This window comes from Lemur catta, chromosome 19 (genome assembly GCF_020740605.2).
Source record: "Lemur catta isolate mLemCat1 chromosome 19, mLemCat1.pri, whole genome shotgun sequence".
In the NCBI taxonomy this organism is placed as follows: domain Eukaryota; kingdom Metazoa; phylum Chordata; class Mammalia; order Primates; family Lemuridae; genus Lemur; species Lemur catta.
In genome coordinates this window covers 4,524,777-4,542,335 of record NC_059146.1, presented here as the reverse complement: position 1 = coordinate 4,542,335, position 17,559 = coordinate 4,524,777, and the positions used below count along the sequence as shown (strand labels likewise).

The following is a 17,559-nucleotide window of genomic DNA, read 5'->3' as shown; positions in this document are numbered from 1 at the left end:
TGCCCGGCTAATTTTTTCTATATAGATTTTTAGTTGTCTGGGTAATTTCTTTCTATTTTTTAGTAGAGACGGGGTCTCACTCTTGTTCAGGCTGGTCTCAAACTCCTGACCTCGAACAATCCTCCCGCCTTGGCCTCCCAGAGTGCTAGGATTACAGGCATGAGCCACCTCCTCTGGCCTTGTATGTATTTTTTATTCAGTATCTGTCTTCCTTGCTAAGATTAAGGAGGGCAGGGATAGTGTCTGTGTTACTTCTCTCTCTGGTGCCTAGATAGTATTTGGCATGTAGTTATTACTCAATAAACAGTTGAGTGAATGAATGAAAATGTTTATCACATTTCTTGAGGAGGAAAACTGTATGTTATGAGAAAAGATTTTGACTTATTTCATGAGCTGGAATTGCAGAATGATTTGTATGTAATAAAGCCTGGTCTAGACTGCTAGTCCTGAAATTATTTTTTAAATCAGGAAATATTTTTATACAAAAGTGTGTGCATAGGCTATGTATGCATTTTAAAGAATAGTTTCAAAAATACTTGTATGTCCAACACCTAGATTAAAAAGTGGAATATTATCAACAACTCTGAAACTCCCTGTGTGCCTCTTTACAATTTAATTTTCCTCCCCATCTCACCCTTTACCTCAGAGGTAACCACTACCTTCAATTTTGTGGATCAATACTTGTTTTGCTGCATAGTTTTACACACGTATGCAGATGTATTTCTAGACATTTATTTAGTTCTGCATGTTTGTGGTTTTTATGTAGAGGAAGGGATGTACATGTATTCTTCTAAACTTACTGTTGTCATTAAACGTTATATTTTTGAGATTCAGCCATTTCTTTGTGTGTATCATGGTTCATTCATTTTTATCATTTTGTAATATACTGCATTGTATAGGAATATACTACATTATAGCATATATTATGGGAACATGCTACAGTTTGTTTTTCCATTCTTCTATGGTGTGTTTAGTGTTTGGCTTTGCAGACAATGCTGCTGCTACAGACCATCTTATGCAAGTCATCTTAGATATCCGTTTGGGAGCAGAATTGCTGGGCTATGGGACATGCACGTGTTTGGATGTCCTAGGAGATGGCAAATTGTTTCTAAAGTGGCGTAAGTTACATTGATAGAGTCTCTGTTGTTGGCTCTACCTTGTATTTTTGTAATAAACTGAACTTGGTCTTTATTTTTTATGTACATTGTTGGATTTTGAGATCTAAAATTTTGCTTAGGATTTTGGCAGCAGTATTTATTAGTGAGATTGGCTTGAACTTTTCCTTTCTTCTACTGTACTTGTCTGTTTTTGGAATGAACATTCTGGTAAAATTAGTTCTGTCTTTTCTTTGGAACAGTTTGTATACATTTTGACTTGTCTGTTCTTTTAATGTTTGATAGAATTTATGACCTATCTTTGCATCTCTAAAATATACAGTTCAGCTTGGCTTGTTTTTGATATTTATATGAATGGAATCATAAATATGTATTGTTTGTGTCTTGTTTTCATTTGCTCGATATCCCTTGTGAGATTTGTGTTGTTGCATGACGCTTTAGTCATTCCTTTTCATTGCCATATAGTATTCTATTGCATGAATATACTGCAATTTACTAATCTATTGTACTGTTGGTGAATACTTTGTTATTTCCCATTTGGGACAATTATGAACAGTGCTTCTGTGAACCCTTTAATACATATAATCTACGCAGATAAACCCAGTTTCTCCAGGATATATACATGGAAGTAGATTTGTTAGGTCATGTGGCATGCTCATTAACATCATTAGAAAGTGTCAATTCCCAAAATGATTGGATCGATCTACATACCCAGTGTATGAGAACTTTTATTTCTCCACATCATCTGTCTCCACTATTTTCACGTCTTCACTTTTGCTAATCTAGTGGCTGTGTAAGTATTCTTTTATTCAGTAAATATGGCTTTTTGGTTGTTTTTTTTTAACACCTGCTGTATTAAAGTCCAAGGCACTGAAGATATAGTGACAGCCTTATCTTTCTGGAGCTTCCAGCCTGAAGACATTAACAATGAAATGAATAATTAGTTATGTAATTATGATTGCAAAATGCTATGAAATAAAGTACAGGGTACTCTGTGAGCCGATGATACGGGAACCAGCACAGTGAAGCATGACGTTTCTACGTCTGTAGCCGGGAAACCTGCCCCAGACTGTACAGGTCTAATCCTTTTTGGTTATCTTTGAAATTAACACCGTTGCTAAATCCATCTGTGGTATTCCCTGTGGATTTGCAGGAACACTTAGATGACAGACTCAGTCACATCTGTAGTTACTTTTGTGTTTATGAGGAGATCAGCTGACTCCAACAAATGCAAATATTGCATCCTCAAGCATTTACATTGCAGAAGCTGTTATCTAGCTTTGTATTTCCTGGAGGGTTACCGTCAAGAGGAAGCCAGTACCCAAAGATTCCTCTGAAAATTTTGGATGATGCCATAGTATTTGTTATAATGGGATGCCAGCTGTTTATACTTGGTTTGCGGAAGTAGATGAGAGTGTGTGGGTGTGTCCCGCTGGCACATGGGGCAATCTGAAAAACCTACATTTGTTCCCCCTGAAATGATTAGATGATTGAGGCAAAAGTGTTCTTTCTCTGGAGTTAAGTGGATATCACCTTCATTTTCTTAGGTCTTTCAACTGGGCAGGATCCTAGGAGTCATCTAATCTTTTTTTCCACCAGCGCTGAGTCTCTTCTATGATGTCCTGGCCAGTTGGTCACCAGCAACTGGTGGACCCTGTCCAGAGGCGGGGAACTCAATCTCCCAAGGCAATGCACTCCATTTTTAGAAAGCTCTAATTGTTAGAAAGCTCTCCACTTTCTAAGAAAACACATAGCCTGCAGGCTTTTTCTGTTAACTGTACAATGTTGAGGCCTAAGGGTGCAGGAAGACCTAACGGGAAGGTTTCCTTCAGGGGCTGAGAGACACAGAGCCCTTTGGGTAAGTCCTGTGCCTGGTGCAGACAGACCACCTTTAGGTGGTGCTGGGTCAGAATTGCCAGGTCTCCTGGTGGGATTAAACTGCAGTAGATCCCAAGCAGCAAATTAGCCCCTGGGGGCATCTTGCCATTGTCACTGCCTCAGCTGCTAGTTCCTCCAATTGTGGACCATCTTTGTGCCAGCCTTCATGGTTTCAGAAAGCAATGATTTTCTTTTCTGGGTCTCACCCTTTGTAAATGTTACTTATGATTGTAGTGCAAATGTCAACTGAGAGATTTATGGAGAGAAACAGTTTCATTCTGGAATAGACTTGGAGAGACTATTTTGGGGGTAATTCATTGCTGACTTTTCCAGATAGTCTTGAAAAAGGCACTTCAGAACTGGGGCTTGGGGGTTTTCCACTTTAGCCTGAGTGCTCCTTTGGTTATTCCTTTGTTTGGTTCCTGAGATTTGTTAGGCCAGCTGGAGCTTAATTTTGTTGTTGTTTATTTTAATTTTCTCCCCATCTACTTAGGTTGAGTTTTTTGCTCTGCAAATCTGTGGTTTTTCAGTGCTTCTCAGTGGCTTTTGTAGTTGTTTCTGGAACCAAAAGTTTGTTTTAAGAACGGCTTTATTAAATACCAATTTTACAGGTCCTTATTGCTTTGCAGAGTTTCCCAATGACCCAGTAGAGCTCCTGAGGCCGTCACAGGCAGGAGTGGGCTGGGGGATGTGGGAAGGTGAGATCCCCCCGCGCTCGGTGGAGATGCGGAGTCCCAGGGATTCAGATCAGCTGTAGCTGCCACTCCAACCAAGCCCACTGTTTGGTACCACCTGAAGCCAGCACATGTCAGTTCATGGCTGAGCAGCCCAGAACTGCCGCCTGATCACCTTCTCTAAGCCCAGGAAAGGAATCTGGGGATTTGGAAACACGCTTGCATATGACTTTCATCACTTAAGAATTTAGCGAGGCTCATGATTTATTTGTATGCCCTATATATTAATTTGTTCAATTAACTGGTTTGTAATTAATTACTTTAAAAAGAAGAGCAGGTAGGGCCTCTTCTAGCCTTTTTAAACTAGAGTTTTTGGGAGTTCCCAAAATTACCCAGAATCGAGGGCAAAGAAAAGAGAATAAGATGTATCCTGTACTTGCTGAGAGTATGGGAGTCTCTTAGTGATAGATGTTTCCTTGGAGACAAGCTGTATTTTCACTTAGACCAGAATGAGATCCTTGTGTGTGGGAAGAAAATGGTTTTCTTTTCTGGCAGCTTTTTTGGAAGAGAGAGATGCAAAAAAAAAAAAAAAAAAAAAAGCCTCCAACAAACCACCCCCCTTCCCCGCAAAAATGAATCGCATTGGTCACTCGTTGCTTTTGACTGTGTCAGTCTAGGGCAAGGAGAGAGAGAAATCCAAGTGGAAAGGTTTAGTGCCATGTTTTGATGTCCCCTATAGGGCTGATTCACCTGAGCAGTGCTTTCTCATACTCTAATTCTAGAAGCAGTTGCGTTTGGAATTGAGAAAGGTACAGTAACTTTCTTCAGTTAATAAATTAGATTTTTCTCCCTCTCCCTGAAATCATTAGGGAGAGAAAAATTTGCATTCAGGAGAACAAAATGTTTTTTCCCCTCCTCTGTGTAAGAGCTTAGGTGGAATCTGATCCTAGCTATCTAATTTATTTATGATTTCATTTGGTTGTACTCCTCTTGTTTTCTTTCACAGAAGGGCCATTTAGGTTAAGTAAAAAAGTTTTGCTAATTAAAAAATATATTCCCTGTGGATTATTAAAAAAATCAGAAACAGAAATGTATAAAAAAGAAAATAAATCATTCATAATTCTGCCACTCAGATGCTGCTGTTGGCATTTAGATTATCTTCTTATTTGTTCAGTCTTTAATTATTACTCATTTAGTAAATATTTGTTAAGTACCTATTAAAGCTGGGAATTATTTTAGGTACTAGAGATATAGTAGCCAGTCTTTTGAACTTTCATTTTAATAAGGAGACAGACAAACAAATACAAATAAAAAGTATATAATGTGAAGTAGTTGTATCAGTTACCTATTGCTGTGTTACAAACCACCCCAAAACTCTGAACTTTAGACTATTACTTATTATTATAACTCATGCAACTGTGAGTTGGCCAAGGGTTGACTGATGCAGGCTGGGCTTGGCTGAACTGTGTGTGTGTGGTTCAGTTGGCTCACTTGTGTGTGTGCAGGGTGGCTGGGGGTTTCGCTCTAGACTGGCCTTGGCTGGGGCACCTTATTTAGGACAGCTCTCCTTCGTGGGTCTCCCCTCTTCTTCCTGGGAACAGCAGGCTAGCCTGGGCTTATCCTTCCTGAAGTGATGCAAGACAGCAGTTTCCCAAATGCTTGTTCCAGCCTCTGCTTGTAACCTGCCTTCTAGTATCCCACTGGCTAAGTCACATGGCTGCACTCAGAGTCAAGGGTGGGGAAACAGTCACCTCCTGAGGAGCGGATCTGTAGAGTCACATGCACAGGCAATGGCGAAGATTTGGGACTGCCAATGCATTCTACCATAGCAGGAATAAATGCCATAAAAAGAATTAAAGCAGAATGGTAGAGATTCGTAAGGAAGGGGATGTGTGTGTGTAAACATAGAGATGCCTTTTTTATACCCAGTTAGAATTAGTTTATGTATAGTTGTATAGCCTACTTTTTCATTTAATATAATAACCATAATATAGTAAATCATTCCCAATTTTTTAACTATTTTAGGCCATTTTAAATTTTTTACCCCTCCCCGATTTATTGAGTACTTACTTTTTAAAGCACTTTACATGTGTTACCTTAGTTCATCCTTACAACCTTATAAGGTCCTCTTACTGTCCCCACGTCACAGATGAGGAAACTGAGGGACAGAAAGGCTTAGCAGCCGGCCTGAAGTCATCCACTTTGCAAGTGGCAGAGATACAGGCTGTGGATCTGGGCAAAGACCATTCTTGTGTGTGCTTCAAAAAGTGTAAAAGAGTATACCCACATCTCTGGATATTTCTTTAGATAATTTCTGGAATTTTGGGTCGTAGGGTAGTTGTCACACTTTTAAAGGAATGTTAGTTTCATTTTGCTGCCAGTTGACAGAGCTCATCAAGGTTGTTGCTGGGCCAACTTGTCCCTCCTGCTCCAAGAGCAAGACGGGAGACCCCAGGGGTGTGGGTGAATCAGTGGGATGCCAGCACTTGCTCGCTTAACCTTCGATAAGTACGAGACCCGGGACCAGTGTGGTGTGAGCTGTGGAAGGCTGAGAGCAGGCCACGGGCTCCAGGTCTGATCGTCACCACAGACAGCACGGGGCTCGCAGATGGTGGCTTCCTGGCCAGAGGACAGCTTTATTATGTGTGGTCAGTGTGGCTTTCCAGCCATGATGGGTCACAGGAGGGAGCGAGTGATTTCTGAGGGACTGACAAGAAGTGAAAACAACTCAACAAAGGGGTGATCATCTGAGGGTTAGGTTTTCTAAGCCTCTAGTCCTTTTTCCATTTCCTTTTTTATCATTCTATCAGTCTGGGGGAGCCAGATGGATATCTGATACTTTGAAACAACAGGGGAAATGCATGGACAGGAAGAGAAATCTGGTTGAGTTTTTATTACTGGAAATTCTGAATCAAAACTGGGATAAGGATGAGGCTGAATTGAGCATTTGGGATTTTTCTCTAGATTGGCTTGTTTTCTAGGTAACTCTGGGTGCCAGTGAGTATTTATAGCCACACATGACTGTTAACTGCAGTTGTGATTTTTGCTGCAGTTTGTGATTACCTATAAATGTTCAAAGTTTTATCTGTTATGTCTACTGTGTATTTTGTGCCTAATATATTTTTTCCGTTTTTTTGCTTCAGGTTAGTAGCAAAGATGAAGATTTTCTTGACCTTTCTGTTGATGTGGAACAGAATACATCCATTACCCATTGTCTAAGGTAACCTCATGAACTCTGATGTGGTTTGAGGTTTTGAACAGGCTAGTAAATAATTGGGGGTAAAGTCCTGTATTTCTTTAGGAGAAAAGCTTCCTTTCTTTCTTTCTTTCTTTTTTTTATTGTCCTTTATTTATTTCAAAATATTAAGCAGGTACAAATAGTTTTTGGTTGCATGGACCACTTTTGTAATGCTTGAGTCTGGCTATAGGTGTGCATGTCACCCAGATAGTGTTCATTGTACCCATTAGACTTGCCCTTCCCCTTCTTCCCCCTCCCCCCTGCTTGATCTCCACTGAGTTTTACTTCCCTCTGTGCACATGTGTGCTCACTGGTTAGTTCCAACTTAATAATGAGTAAATGTGGTGTTTCTTTTTCCATTCTTGAGATATTTCACTTAGGGGAATGGTCTCCAGTTCCATCCAGATTGTTGCAAAAGGCATTAAGTCATCTTTATTCATGGCTCAGTAGTACTCTATGGTATACATAAATCACATTTTGTTAATCCACTCATGAATTGATGGGCACTTAGGTTGATTCCAGATCTTTGCAATTATGAATTGTGCCGCAGTAAACATTTGAGTGTAGGTGTCTTTTTGATATAAAGACTTCTTTTCCTTTGGGTAGATACCTAGCAGTGGGATTGCCGGATTGAATGGTAGGTCTACTTTTTAGTTCTTTGAGGAATCTCCATACTGTTTTCCATGGAGGTTGTACTAATTCGTACCACCACCAACAGTGCGTAAGCATTCCTTTCTCTCTGCATCCACACCAACATCTGTTGTTTTTGGATTTTTTAATAAAAGCCATTCTAACAGGAATAAAGTGATATCTCATTGTGGTTTCAATTTGCATTTCCCTGATGATTAGTGACACTGAGCATTTTTTCATATGTTTCTTGGTCATTTGTCTACCTTCTTTTGAAAAGCTTCCGTTCATGTCTTTTGCACACTTTTTAGTAGGTTTGTTTTTTTTCTTGCTGATTTGCTTGATTTCTTTGTAGATTCTGGTTATTAACCTTTTATTGGATATATAACATAGAAATATTTTCCCCCATTCTGTAGGTTGTGTATTTGCTCTGTTGATTGTTTCCTTAGCTGTGCAGAAGCTTTTTAGTTTAATCAAATCCCATTCATTTATTTTTGTTGTTACTGTGATTACCATTGGGGTCTTATTCATAAATTCTTTGCCTAGGCTGATATCTAGAAGAGTTTTTCCAGCATTTTCTTCTAGAGTTCTTATGGTTTCACATCTTACATTTAAGTCTTTTATCCATGTTGAATTAATTTTTGAGGGTGGTGAGAGACAGGGGTCCTGTTTCATTCTTCTGCATGTGGCTGTCCAGTTATCCCAGCACCATTTATTGAATAGGGCTTCCTTTCCCCAGCGTACATTGTTGTCTGCTTTGTCAAAGGTCAGTTAGCTGTAGGTAGGTGGTTTTATATCTGGGTTCCCTATTTTTGTTCCATTGGTCTATGTCTCTGTTTTTGTACCAATATCATGCTGTTTTGGTTACTGTAGCCTTGCAGTATAGTTTGAAGTCTGGTAACGTGATGCCTCCAGATTTGTTCTCTTTGCTTAAGATTGCTTTGGCTATTGGGGCTCTTTTCTGATTCTAAATGAAGCATAGAATTATTTTTTCCAGATCTGTGAAGTAAGACAGTGGTATTTTGATGGGGATTGCATTGAATCTATAAATCACTTTGGGTAGTATGGACATTTTAACAATGTTAATTCTGCCAATCTATGAGCATGATATATTTTTCCATTTGTTTGTGTCCTCTGTGGTTTCTTTCAGTGTTTCATGGTTCTCTTTGTAGAGATCTTTCTCCTCCTTGGTTACTTATATCCCCAGGTATTTTACTTCCTTTGTAGCTGCCATGAATGATACTGAGTCTTTGATTTAGCTTCCTTTCTCTTAAACCAATATGATTCTATTATTTTCTATTTCTCCTTTCCCAAGAGAGATTAAAAATAAGTATATGTGGTCTAGAGAAGAGTCCCGCTGAGAAGAGAGAGGATGAAGTGGAAGTCATTAGTCATTACGTTTAAAAATAAATTTTAATCTTTAATATACACGGATGCTTTGGCTTTCACGTGGCAGTCTCTCTCTCTCTCTCTCTCTCTCTCTCTCTCTCTCTCTGTCTCATACACACTCACAAAATTAAGTTAGTAAATGCTACAGATGCCCTACCATTACTCTTTCTAAGATAATCTATTTTATTTTAAAAATTACGCACTTTGGGCTGAGGGAATTACCTTTTCCTCCATCTTTTTAGCATTCTGTGGAGCTCTTTCATGGAAAAAAATGCCTCCTCGTTAGGGTTGAGCGAAGGTAAGGAGCCCAGCGTGTGACAGCGCTACTTGGCCAGGGTTGCTATAGATACTGTGCATTGCCTGATGGATTGAAAGTGTGTTCAGAGTTGCCATGAAGACAGGACTCCTCTCCCCCCCCCCCCCCAACTCCCTTCTTCCTCTCTTGTTCTCACTGAGAAGTCGTAGGTGCTTATTCTAGATGCTGGGGATGGAGGGGTGGAGCTCAGACGACACACAGGCGGTGGTCAGGGCTTTAAAGGAAGTAGAACCTGTGGGGAGAGTGGCTGGCGGTGGGGGTGCTGGTGCAGGAGGTGTGGCCAGGGCGGGCCTCCCCCAGGGTGCAGGGTGTGCCAGCTCAGACATGTTTCATAGTGTCATAACAAGGCACCGTGGATTTTTGTTGGTGAGCACCAGGGGACAGAACTGTCCTTTCAGGAGTTCAGGCTGCTTGGAACCTTTCAGAAGAAGGACGGCACTTGCTGTGGTGGCTGAGTGTCGGAAAGCATCTCTCAGGGCAGGTCCCCAACACCCACGTGGAAGAGCCGCTTGGCTCGTGTGGGTGTGATGTGTTGTGTGGGCCGGGCCGACTGCCTTCCCGCTCACCAGGCTCCGAGGGTCTCCCGCCCCCGCCACGCCCGCTGACCGTTACCTCGGTGTGTCCTGTTGGTTTGCCGTCTCAGCTCCTGTCCCCAAATGCCGCAGGTCCAAGGATCTAGGACAAGTGTGTTATCTCTGTTTGCAAACTGTCTTCTAGGCTAGGGTGGACTCTTTTTCTTCGGCATGGTTCTGTTGATGGCCGGGGTTCCTAACGTGCCTGTGAAAAGAAGCCATTTTTGATGTCCCCGAGGTTTTATGATCACAGGATGTGGAAGAAGCTGAGGTTGTGCCACTGTCAGGTTGCCATGAGGGAATGGGGAATGTCGTTTGCCCATCCCCTTCTTGGTGAGCGTTTGGAGTTGGGGAGGTTGGAGGCAGGGAATCACGTGCAGGGCCCTGTGTTTAACGGCACTGGACATTTCCTATTGGCCGTGGTGTGTCACACTGTGAGCCAGGTGAGGGCAGGTGCCGTCCTCGGATCTGCAGGACCTCGCCCGGGGGGCTGCAGCAAACACCGGGGGATTCAGTGAGTCATCTGGGTAAGTGGTGGCATCATTAACACCATTCAAGTAGCAGTCTCTATTTAATGCAATCGGGTCACTCCGGTACTAGGACACTATGAATAAGGAAATGTCAGACTTTTTCAGAACTGTGGGGTGTTATTACATTCTGTGTATCCTCCTCAGCCTTTGAAGCAGTCCCACAGAAATGTTAAGTAGAATCCCATGACCGGAAAGGAATGAAAAGCTATGACATTTAAAAGATGAAAACCCCAAGTAGCACAGTAAAACATCATGATAAGGCAAATCCTCCTATAACAAACACAATGGCTTCTGTTCTCAGACGGAGGCAGGCTCAAGTTTTGTCCTCTGGGAGGCGGGGAGTGCTGGGGAGGAGGCGGTGGGCCGATAATTTGGGTTTTTCTCAGTCCGACAGAAGGGCAGTTGTGTATGGTTTACATTTCACTGTCTTTACTTTTGTGCTCTTTGAAAATATGGACTACCTGGGATGCACTGTTTTTCATTAACTGTGCGATAATGTCACCTTCCATATTATGTGATTGACTTTTTTGGACCTGACCTATATTGTTGTGGTGGGCTTTTACAACAGATAGTATTTTTCTATTATAATTTTAAATTTCCAACTTACAGGTATTCTCTGTTAAGTCCTGATTTTTTTCTGAATCAGTTGGAAACCCTAATTTTTATCTGTTTGTGTGCCATTAAATAAAGCTATGTTTGAAAATCTCTCGTGGTGAATTCACATTCAACGAGAAGAGTGTGTCCAGTAGACATGTGCTAATGGCACGATGGCACCTGGTCTCAAGGGTCTTTTCTGATTCTTTCTTTCTTTGCTTTGACTTAAGAATTACCCTGCAGATAGTAAACAGGTTTAAAACACGGTAAACCAAGTACGTCTGGACATTTTTAAAGATGAAAATGCTTTTTTCTGCAGAGACTTCAGCAACACAGAAACACTGTGTAGTGAACAAAAATATTATTGTGAAATGTGCTGCAGCAAACAGGAGGCCCAAAAACGGTACGTAGAGGTTTAGCTCGGTGGGAGGCGGCTTGTGTAGGGAGAAGGCTCCAGACCGTGGAGCCCACTGGCTTTGGCTTTGAACCTGAGCTTCACAGGCTCGTAGCTGCTGAGCTCTGAGCAAGTCAGTTACCTGCCTCGCCAGTAAAACCGGGCGAAGAATGCTGACCTTGGAGAGTTGTCCGTTTGACCAGCTATTTGCTATTCGTTTGTTCATTCAGCAAATATTTACTGAGTGCTGTTGTGGGCCAGAAACAATGTGGATAAACAAGTGGTGATCAAATGCAATCACTGTCCTCTTCGAATTAAAGATAGATGATGTGGAGTACTTAGCACACACAGTGCATAATACACAGCAGACACCCAGTGTTGTTGTTTGTAATTGTTTATATTAAACATTGCGATGTCTTACTTAGAGACAAAGGTTAAAAAAATCTATAATAGGGAGTCGTGAAGAAATCAATCACACCCAGTTACAGGGATAGGTGACAAGAATTGATACAGGACCCAACGTTCTCCATCTGTTTACCCACACCACCTGTCACGGCTCTGGGACAATCTCAGATAACCAGTTGTTCCTTATTATCTGCCCCTAGTAGCCAAGAAACTTGACATTTTAATCCTGTGACGCCTTACTGTGAGCTAAATGTATCTTGCCAGTGGTTCTGGCGTGTTCAAGGTGGCTTGCAGATATGGTCAGTACGGCCGCCTGGAATCCTCAGGGGTCTAGACCTGAGGCTGAAATAATTCCTCTGCCCAGACGTGGGCATCTTTTCTTGCTGCATCCAAACTTACAGGTCAGTCACTGTGGCAGGCAGGAGTGAAGGTGGTCATAGGTAGCAAGAGAACTCAGCGTCTGCTCCCCGTCCTTACAGCCCCAGCTGTTCCTGTGTGGCATTAAAATGTTTTCTTTTCAGCCCTGGAGGTGTTACACATTAAAATGTCACGTGTCCCTGTAAAATAGGGGACTCCCCATAATTCTTCCTACCAATTTTTTATTTTGCTTATTTTCATCAATGGGGTTTTACTTTAATAGACTCCTTAATGTTCTCTTAAAATCTGTTCGTCTCAAATAATATGTATTGAAAGTGTTCACAAACTTAACAGCATGTACACTAACTCAGTACCTTCATAGAACAGGGGCTGGAAGGTGACTGGGAGACCCTCCGTTCCAGCCGTGTTCTCTACGAAAACCATTACCGTTGTAACTTTTTCCTGAGGAATGTTAATGGTCAGCTGGTGAAAAAAGCTTTTGGTGTTGATGTAAGTTTGGGAAATGCAGCATCAAACAGAACGGTTTTCTTTGCTGCAGGATTTCTCAAACCTCCAGTCTGGTAATGCACATAGAGGATCTTCCAAATAGAAAGCAGCGTTGCCCAAACTTAGTTGGCCAGAGACACCCATGTCTGTGAACGTCTCCAGTGTTCTCACGAGCCCAGTTTGGGAGATGTAGCCCTGAGCCAACCCTTACATTTTATAAATGAGGGGGCTGAGAGCCAGAGAAGGGGAGTGACTTGCCCCGGATCACAAGAGCAGGGGTGGGAGTGAGCCCGGCACGCGTGGCATCCCGGTGCCTGGGAACGTGCGTCCGAAGCATCCTCCTGCCAGGTCTCAGGGCCTCTAAGTCCAGTTTGCTCCCTCCCGCCTCGTCCTCGTCCCAGCTTCCTGTCCTCAGAAGCTCTCAGCCCTCCTCCATTGTGTCAGGGCAGATTGTCCAAATATTGCTCTTCCCTGGGAGGTCGGAGGCAGTGGCGGAGAACAGTTGCACGGCCTGTTTTTATTTGTGCACAAACTCTGGAACTTCTCCTTTGGCCAGAGGACACTCTGGCACTTTCCTATCCCTGCCATGCTCCAGGTAGCCAGGGCCGTGACGTGAGTCAGCTGGACGGAAGCAGGCCTGCTTCTACCCCTGCAAAACCGTTTGGTTGTTTGCTGCTTCCGAGTTTGTTAGGTTCCGTCCTGCTCTCCGTTGTGCAGGGGACACTGCATTTATTCTGTTCCCCTCACGGGTGTTGGGGTACAGCTGACGTTCTGTTTCATGATTTCTCAGGATGAGAGTAAAAAAGCTGCCCATGATTTTGGCCCTGCACCTCAAGCGGTTCAAGTACATGGAGCAGCTGCACAGGTACACCAAGCTGTCTTACCGGGTGGTCTTCCCGCTGGAACTCCGGCTCTTCAACACCTCCAGCGACGCGGTGAACCTGGACCGCATGTACGATCTGGTCGCTGTGGTCGTCCACTGTGGCAGGTAAAGGCCGGCCCGGAAGCGGGTGTGAGGGTTGTCCCTTTGCTGAAATGGACCCCGCCACACCCTACCCGGGCCCGTGGCACTCAATACTTGTGGGAGTCTCTTCCACACTCTTACTGATCATCTCAAAGTGCATATAAACATACCTATGGACATACATAAAATAAACTGCATTCCAGTAATGATAATCTAAAGGTTCTATCATGAGGGAGATAATATCCATTGGATAGAAATGATGCTTATGAGGAATTTGAAATAAATGCTTATGCTATCATTTTAATTTTTTAAAAATAAAAATTGCATAGATAGTATGATCTCAAACATATTTTAAGATGTGTGAATAAAGACTAGATGCAATAGATCACACTTAATAATTTTGTGGCATTTTGAGTGATTAAAATATATTCCTGAATATTCTTTGTTATTTTTGGTCTTTCCCCAACATTCTGTAATAAGTACATATTCAGAAAAGAGAGAAGAATAAGGGAGAGAAGCCTTCTAGATATGGAAAGACAAAGTGTTTTGCTGAAAGTCCTTCGAGTAGATAGTGTTTTATCCCATAGTTTGGTGTAAGCATGGAAAAGTAAATTGAAAATTGTGGACATAGACACGAATCATACCGATTTATTTATGCTGATGACATAGTTTTTCCCCGAGGGAATCACTGCTTACAGAGAGCTTGGAGGAGTTTCATAAAGAAGTAAACGTTCACTGGGAAACTTCCTCGCTTGTTCTTCTTTTCCAGTGGTCCTAATCGCGGGCATTACATCACCATTGTGAAAAGTCACGGCTTCTGGCTTTTGTTTGATGACGACATTGTAGAGGTTGGTATGCAGATGATGACTCAGTCGGCGTGGGGCATGGGTAGTATCTGGGGGGATGTGTATGTGTGGACATTTTAAAAAATAGGTCTGTTTCCCCATAATGTGACTTAAAAACAACTTCCATAGAGAGGGAGGAGAGGTGTGATCCTGGATGCATGAATACTGTGTTCTCGGTAACTGACCAGCCACAGACAAGGGGTCCCTGTGTCTCTGTGTCACAGTCAGCCGTGTTTACATGTAAGTCCTGTTTCCTGCCGTGGCCAAAGCTCTGTCTGGGACACGGCAAATGATAAGACTTCGGAGTTCTAACAAAATTATTATAACAGTTTTTTCTTACATTGATTATTGTCCAGAGTACTTTTTTTCAGTCTGTTGGATCTGGAAATCTTTACATTATACCAAAGCGTTCCATATATTGACTTTTGTTGTAAAGGAATACTAGCCGGAGTGACTTCTACACTCAAGGACATGATCCATGTTTAACTCACTAGGCTGTTTTTTTATTGGAATAACACTAAGGGAAATGAACTCTGGTGGCTTGAAAAAATTAAGGTTATTCCCAAGACCCTCCAGTTTACCATTTGGAAGAGAGAAGTCTTGGCTTCTTCAAAGAGTGCCCACATACAGTTGCTGAAAGGGTGGCCTTCGTCCTCAGCGATTTGCAATTTATGAAATGATGTCCCTCTGTCAAGTCTGTGGAATTATCCATTTGCTGTTAAATGTTCCTAATCTTGATTTTATAATAAATAGTGTTCCTTGCATTTTGTTGTATGTTCCATTAGTTTTTCTTCCCTTTCCCCAGGAATCATGTTAAATAATTGTACTATTTTATTTCTCCTCTGTTGCAGAAAATAGATGCTCAAGCTATTGAAGAATTCTATGGTCTGACATCAGATATATCAAAAAATTCAGAATCTGGATATATTTTATTCTATCAGTCAAGAGAATAACTTAAAGAACTGTGGGACTAATTCGAGCGGGGAAAATGTTCAAAGCACTATCACCCGGTTTCTCTGCAGACTTCCCTCTTCCCCAGCGGCCCACTACCGGTATCACTCCAAGTCCCAATGGTCTGGCTGTGTTAAACTCTCTCCCTTTGTTGTTTTTACACGCAGCGCTACTCTTGACTTTATTTCCGTCTGAGGTAGAGTTAACTGCAATCAGATAGTAGGAAGATTTATATGAATAACAGTTACAGATTTTAGGATTGGGTGAAGGCTGTGCCACTAGTTACGTCTGGTTGAATTAGAAGGACATTTGCTATGAATGTCTACAGTCTGTTTGGGGTGTTTGCTGAACTTCTAAATGGCTTTCAGGGGTCTCCTTACAATGCATTCCTTTAACTTGTCCCTGGAAGCATTGCTGCCCATTTTCAGCTTCTCTTCCTCTTTTCCGTCACAAGCACAGAGAATTGGGTAGCTGTTCCCCTTTTAGGGCTGCAACTATAGCTTTAAGTTTGTGCAGGCAAAAATGTTGAAAAGTGAGTGACCTCAAGACTAAAAGCATTCTCCACGTGGAACAGGGTGAAGAGGAGCTGTTCGTGGTGGCCGAGGGTGGCCGGCGTCTGCACCACGCTGTGCTAACCTAGCCGGTAGAATTCCAGGGGCTGAGAAGGTTATGGAGCTCAGGGCAGGCAAAGCCAAGAGGAGGAAGTGTTTGTGGACAGTGAAGATTACTTTTCTTATCTTTCTACCAAAACCAAGTTTCAGGAAAACAACTCCGTGCTGTTGATTTTTAGTGACACTTTTCTTCTGTAAGGTCCTGTCAGTTGTGTTTATCCCGTATCTGGCGCCGCTGAGCTTCTCAAGGTATCTTTCCAGTCCTGCTGATGTCCCGCAGCAGTGGCTGCAGGGCTGGCGAAGCTCCCCTTGGCCAGTCAGCACGGACATCGTCTCCGTCAGGAACAACAGAGACACTGCACCTCGACAGCCGTCCGCACATCGTACAACTTAATTTCTAAACATACTCTGTTTACCGAGGCACTGGCCAGTCCCAGGGCAAATACACAAGCTCCCTGGAGGGAGTGCTGGAGGTGGCTGGGTGCGACGGGGGCGGAGGAAGTGGCAGTGGGCGGGTGGAGGGTGGACAGAATGGCAGCGGTTTCTCTGGCTCAGACTCCTAGAATGCTTGACAAGACAGTGTTTTGGAAGAACCTCATCTCACTATAGTTTTACTTTTTTTTCACTTGTGTTATATATGTATTTATTAGAGCATTTGAGTGTTGGTACCTTTTATTAAAAGGGTCGATTTGCTGTTTTGCCCTTGGGCTGGTTTTTGTTTTCCTACAAATACTACAAGTCATATAGATCTTGGCTTCCTTTGGGAAATCACTTGACTTCCATACACTATGTTATACTGTGAACATGACATTTTGTTACCTAAAGCATCTGCTAACGAACATGCAAACGTTTGGCATAATGTGAACTGAGATTGAAAATGTTAGTGGCCATTTTGCAACAATGAAGAGGATAGCACTTTAGATGAAAACTGGATTTCTTGTCTTTGAAATATCTTCAACCGTTTATCGCTCAGAATTTAAATAAGCATGCCAACATTTCATTTGTTCATGCTTGAAGTGAAACATTTTACTTTTCACTGGAGAAGACAAAACAGGGTGATCTTCATGTTACTGTTTTATACAAGTGGTGAAAATGTACCTTGCCTTGTTTAGAGGCAAATTCATATTTATAAATATTTTGTCTTTTTTTCTTCCATGAAACATATGCAGTACCTGGAAGGTGAGTCTTTATTCTTTATTTTAAGGAGAGGCACTTTCCAATGGAAGGTAATTGATAAGAGGGAAATGTTTGTATTATATGTAACCCATATATTTGACTGCAAGTTACAAAGTTTAAGAAAATGATCGTTGATCTCTAATATATTTGGAACTGATTCATAAGAAAACTATTAAAACTACCTTTGAAACGACTGTTGAAACTAATTTTATTTTTAAAAAGTTTCAATTGGAAGCCTGTTGAAGTAATATTGAAATGCTAAGTCACAAGTTTAGTACGTTTCTCTTTTGTTTGGGTGTGTGAAAAGTTTTTCCCAGTGACTTAAGTCATTCCTTTTCACAGTTAGCTAAAATTCAGCCATCATGGGTAGATTTTTGGAATAAAAAAAGATAAGTATGGAAAATATTGCGAAGACA

The 17,559-nt window shown here is 42.0% G+C and overlaps 1 protein-coding gene across 2 annotated transcripts in view; it reads left to right on the top strand.

Moving 5' to 3' along the window:
- USP46 (ubiquitin specific peptidase 46) overlaps positions 1–17,337 on the top strand; it is a 49,651-nt gene extending 32,314 nt beyond the window's left edge. For both annotated transcript variants that reach the window (XM_045533011.1, XM_045533010.1), the window contains exons 5-9: positions 6,811–6,887; positions 11,253–11,336; positions 13,387–13,584; positions 14,330–14,408; positions 15,257–17,337. In XM_045533011.1, coding sequence (XP_045388967.1) covers positions 6,811–6,887; positions 11,253–11,336; positions 13,387–13,584; positions 14,330–14,408; positions 15,257–15,358 — 540 coding nt within the window. In that variant the 3' untranslated portion in view covers positions 15,359–17,337. The remainder of the gene's footprint in view (positions 1–6,810; positions 6,888–11,252; positions 11,337–13,386; positions 13,585–14,329; positions 14,409–15,256) is intronic.
- Positions 17,338–17,559: the final 222 nt, after the last annotated feature.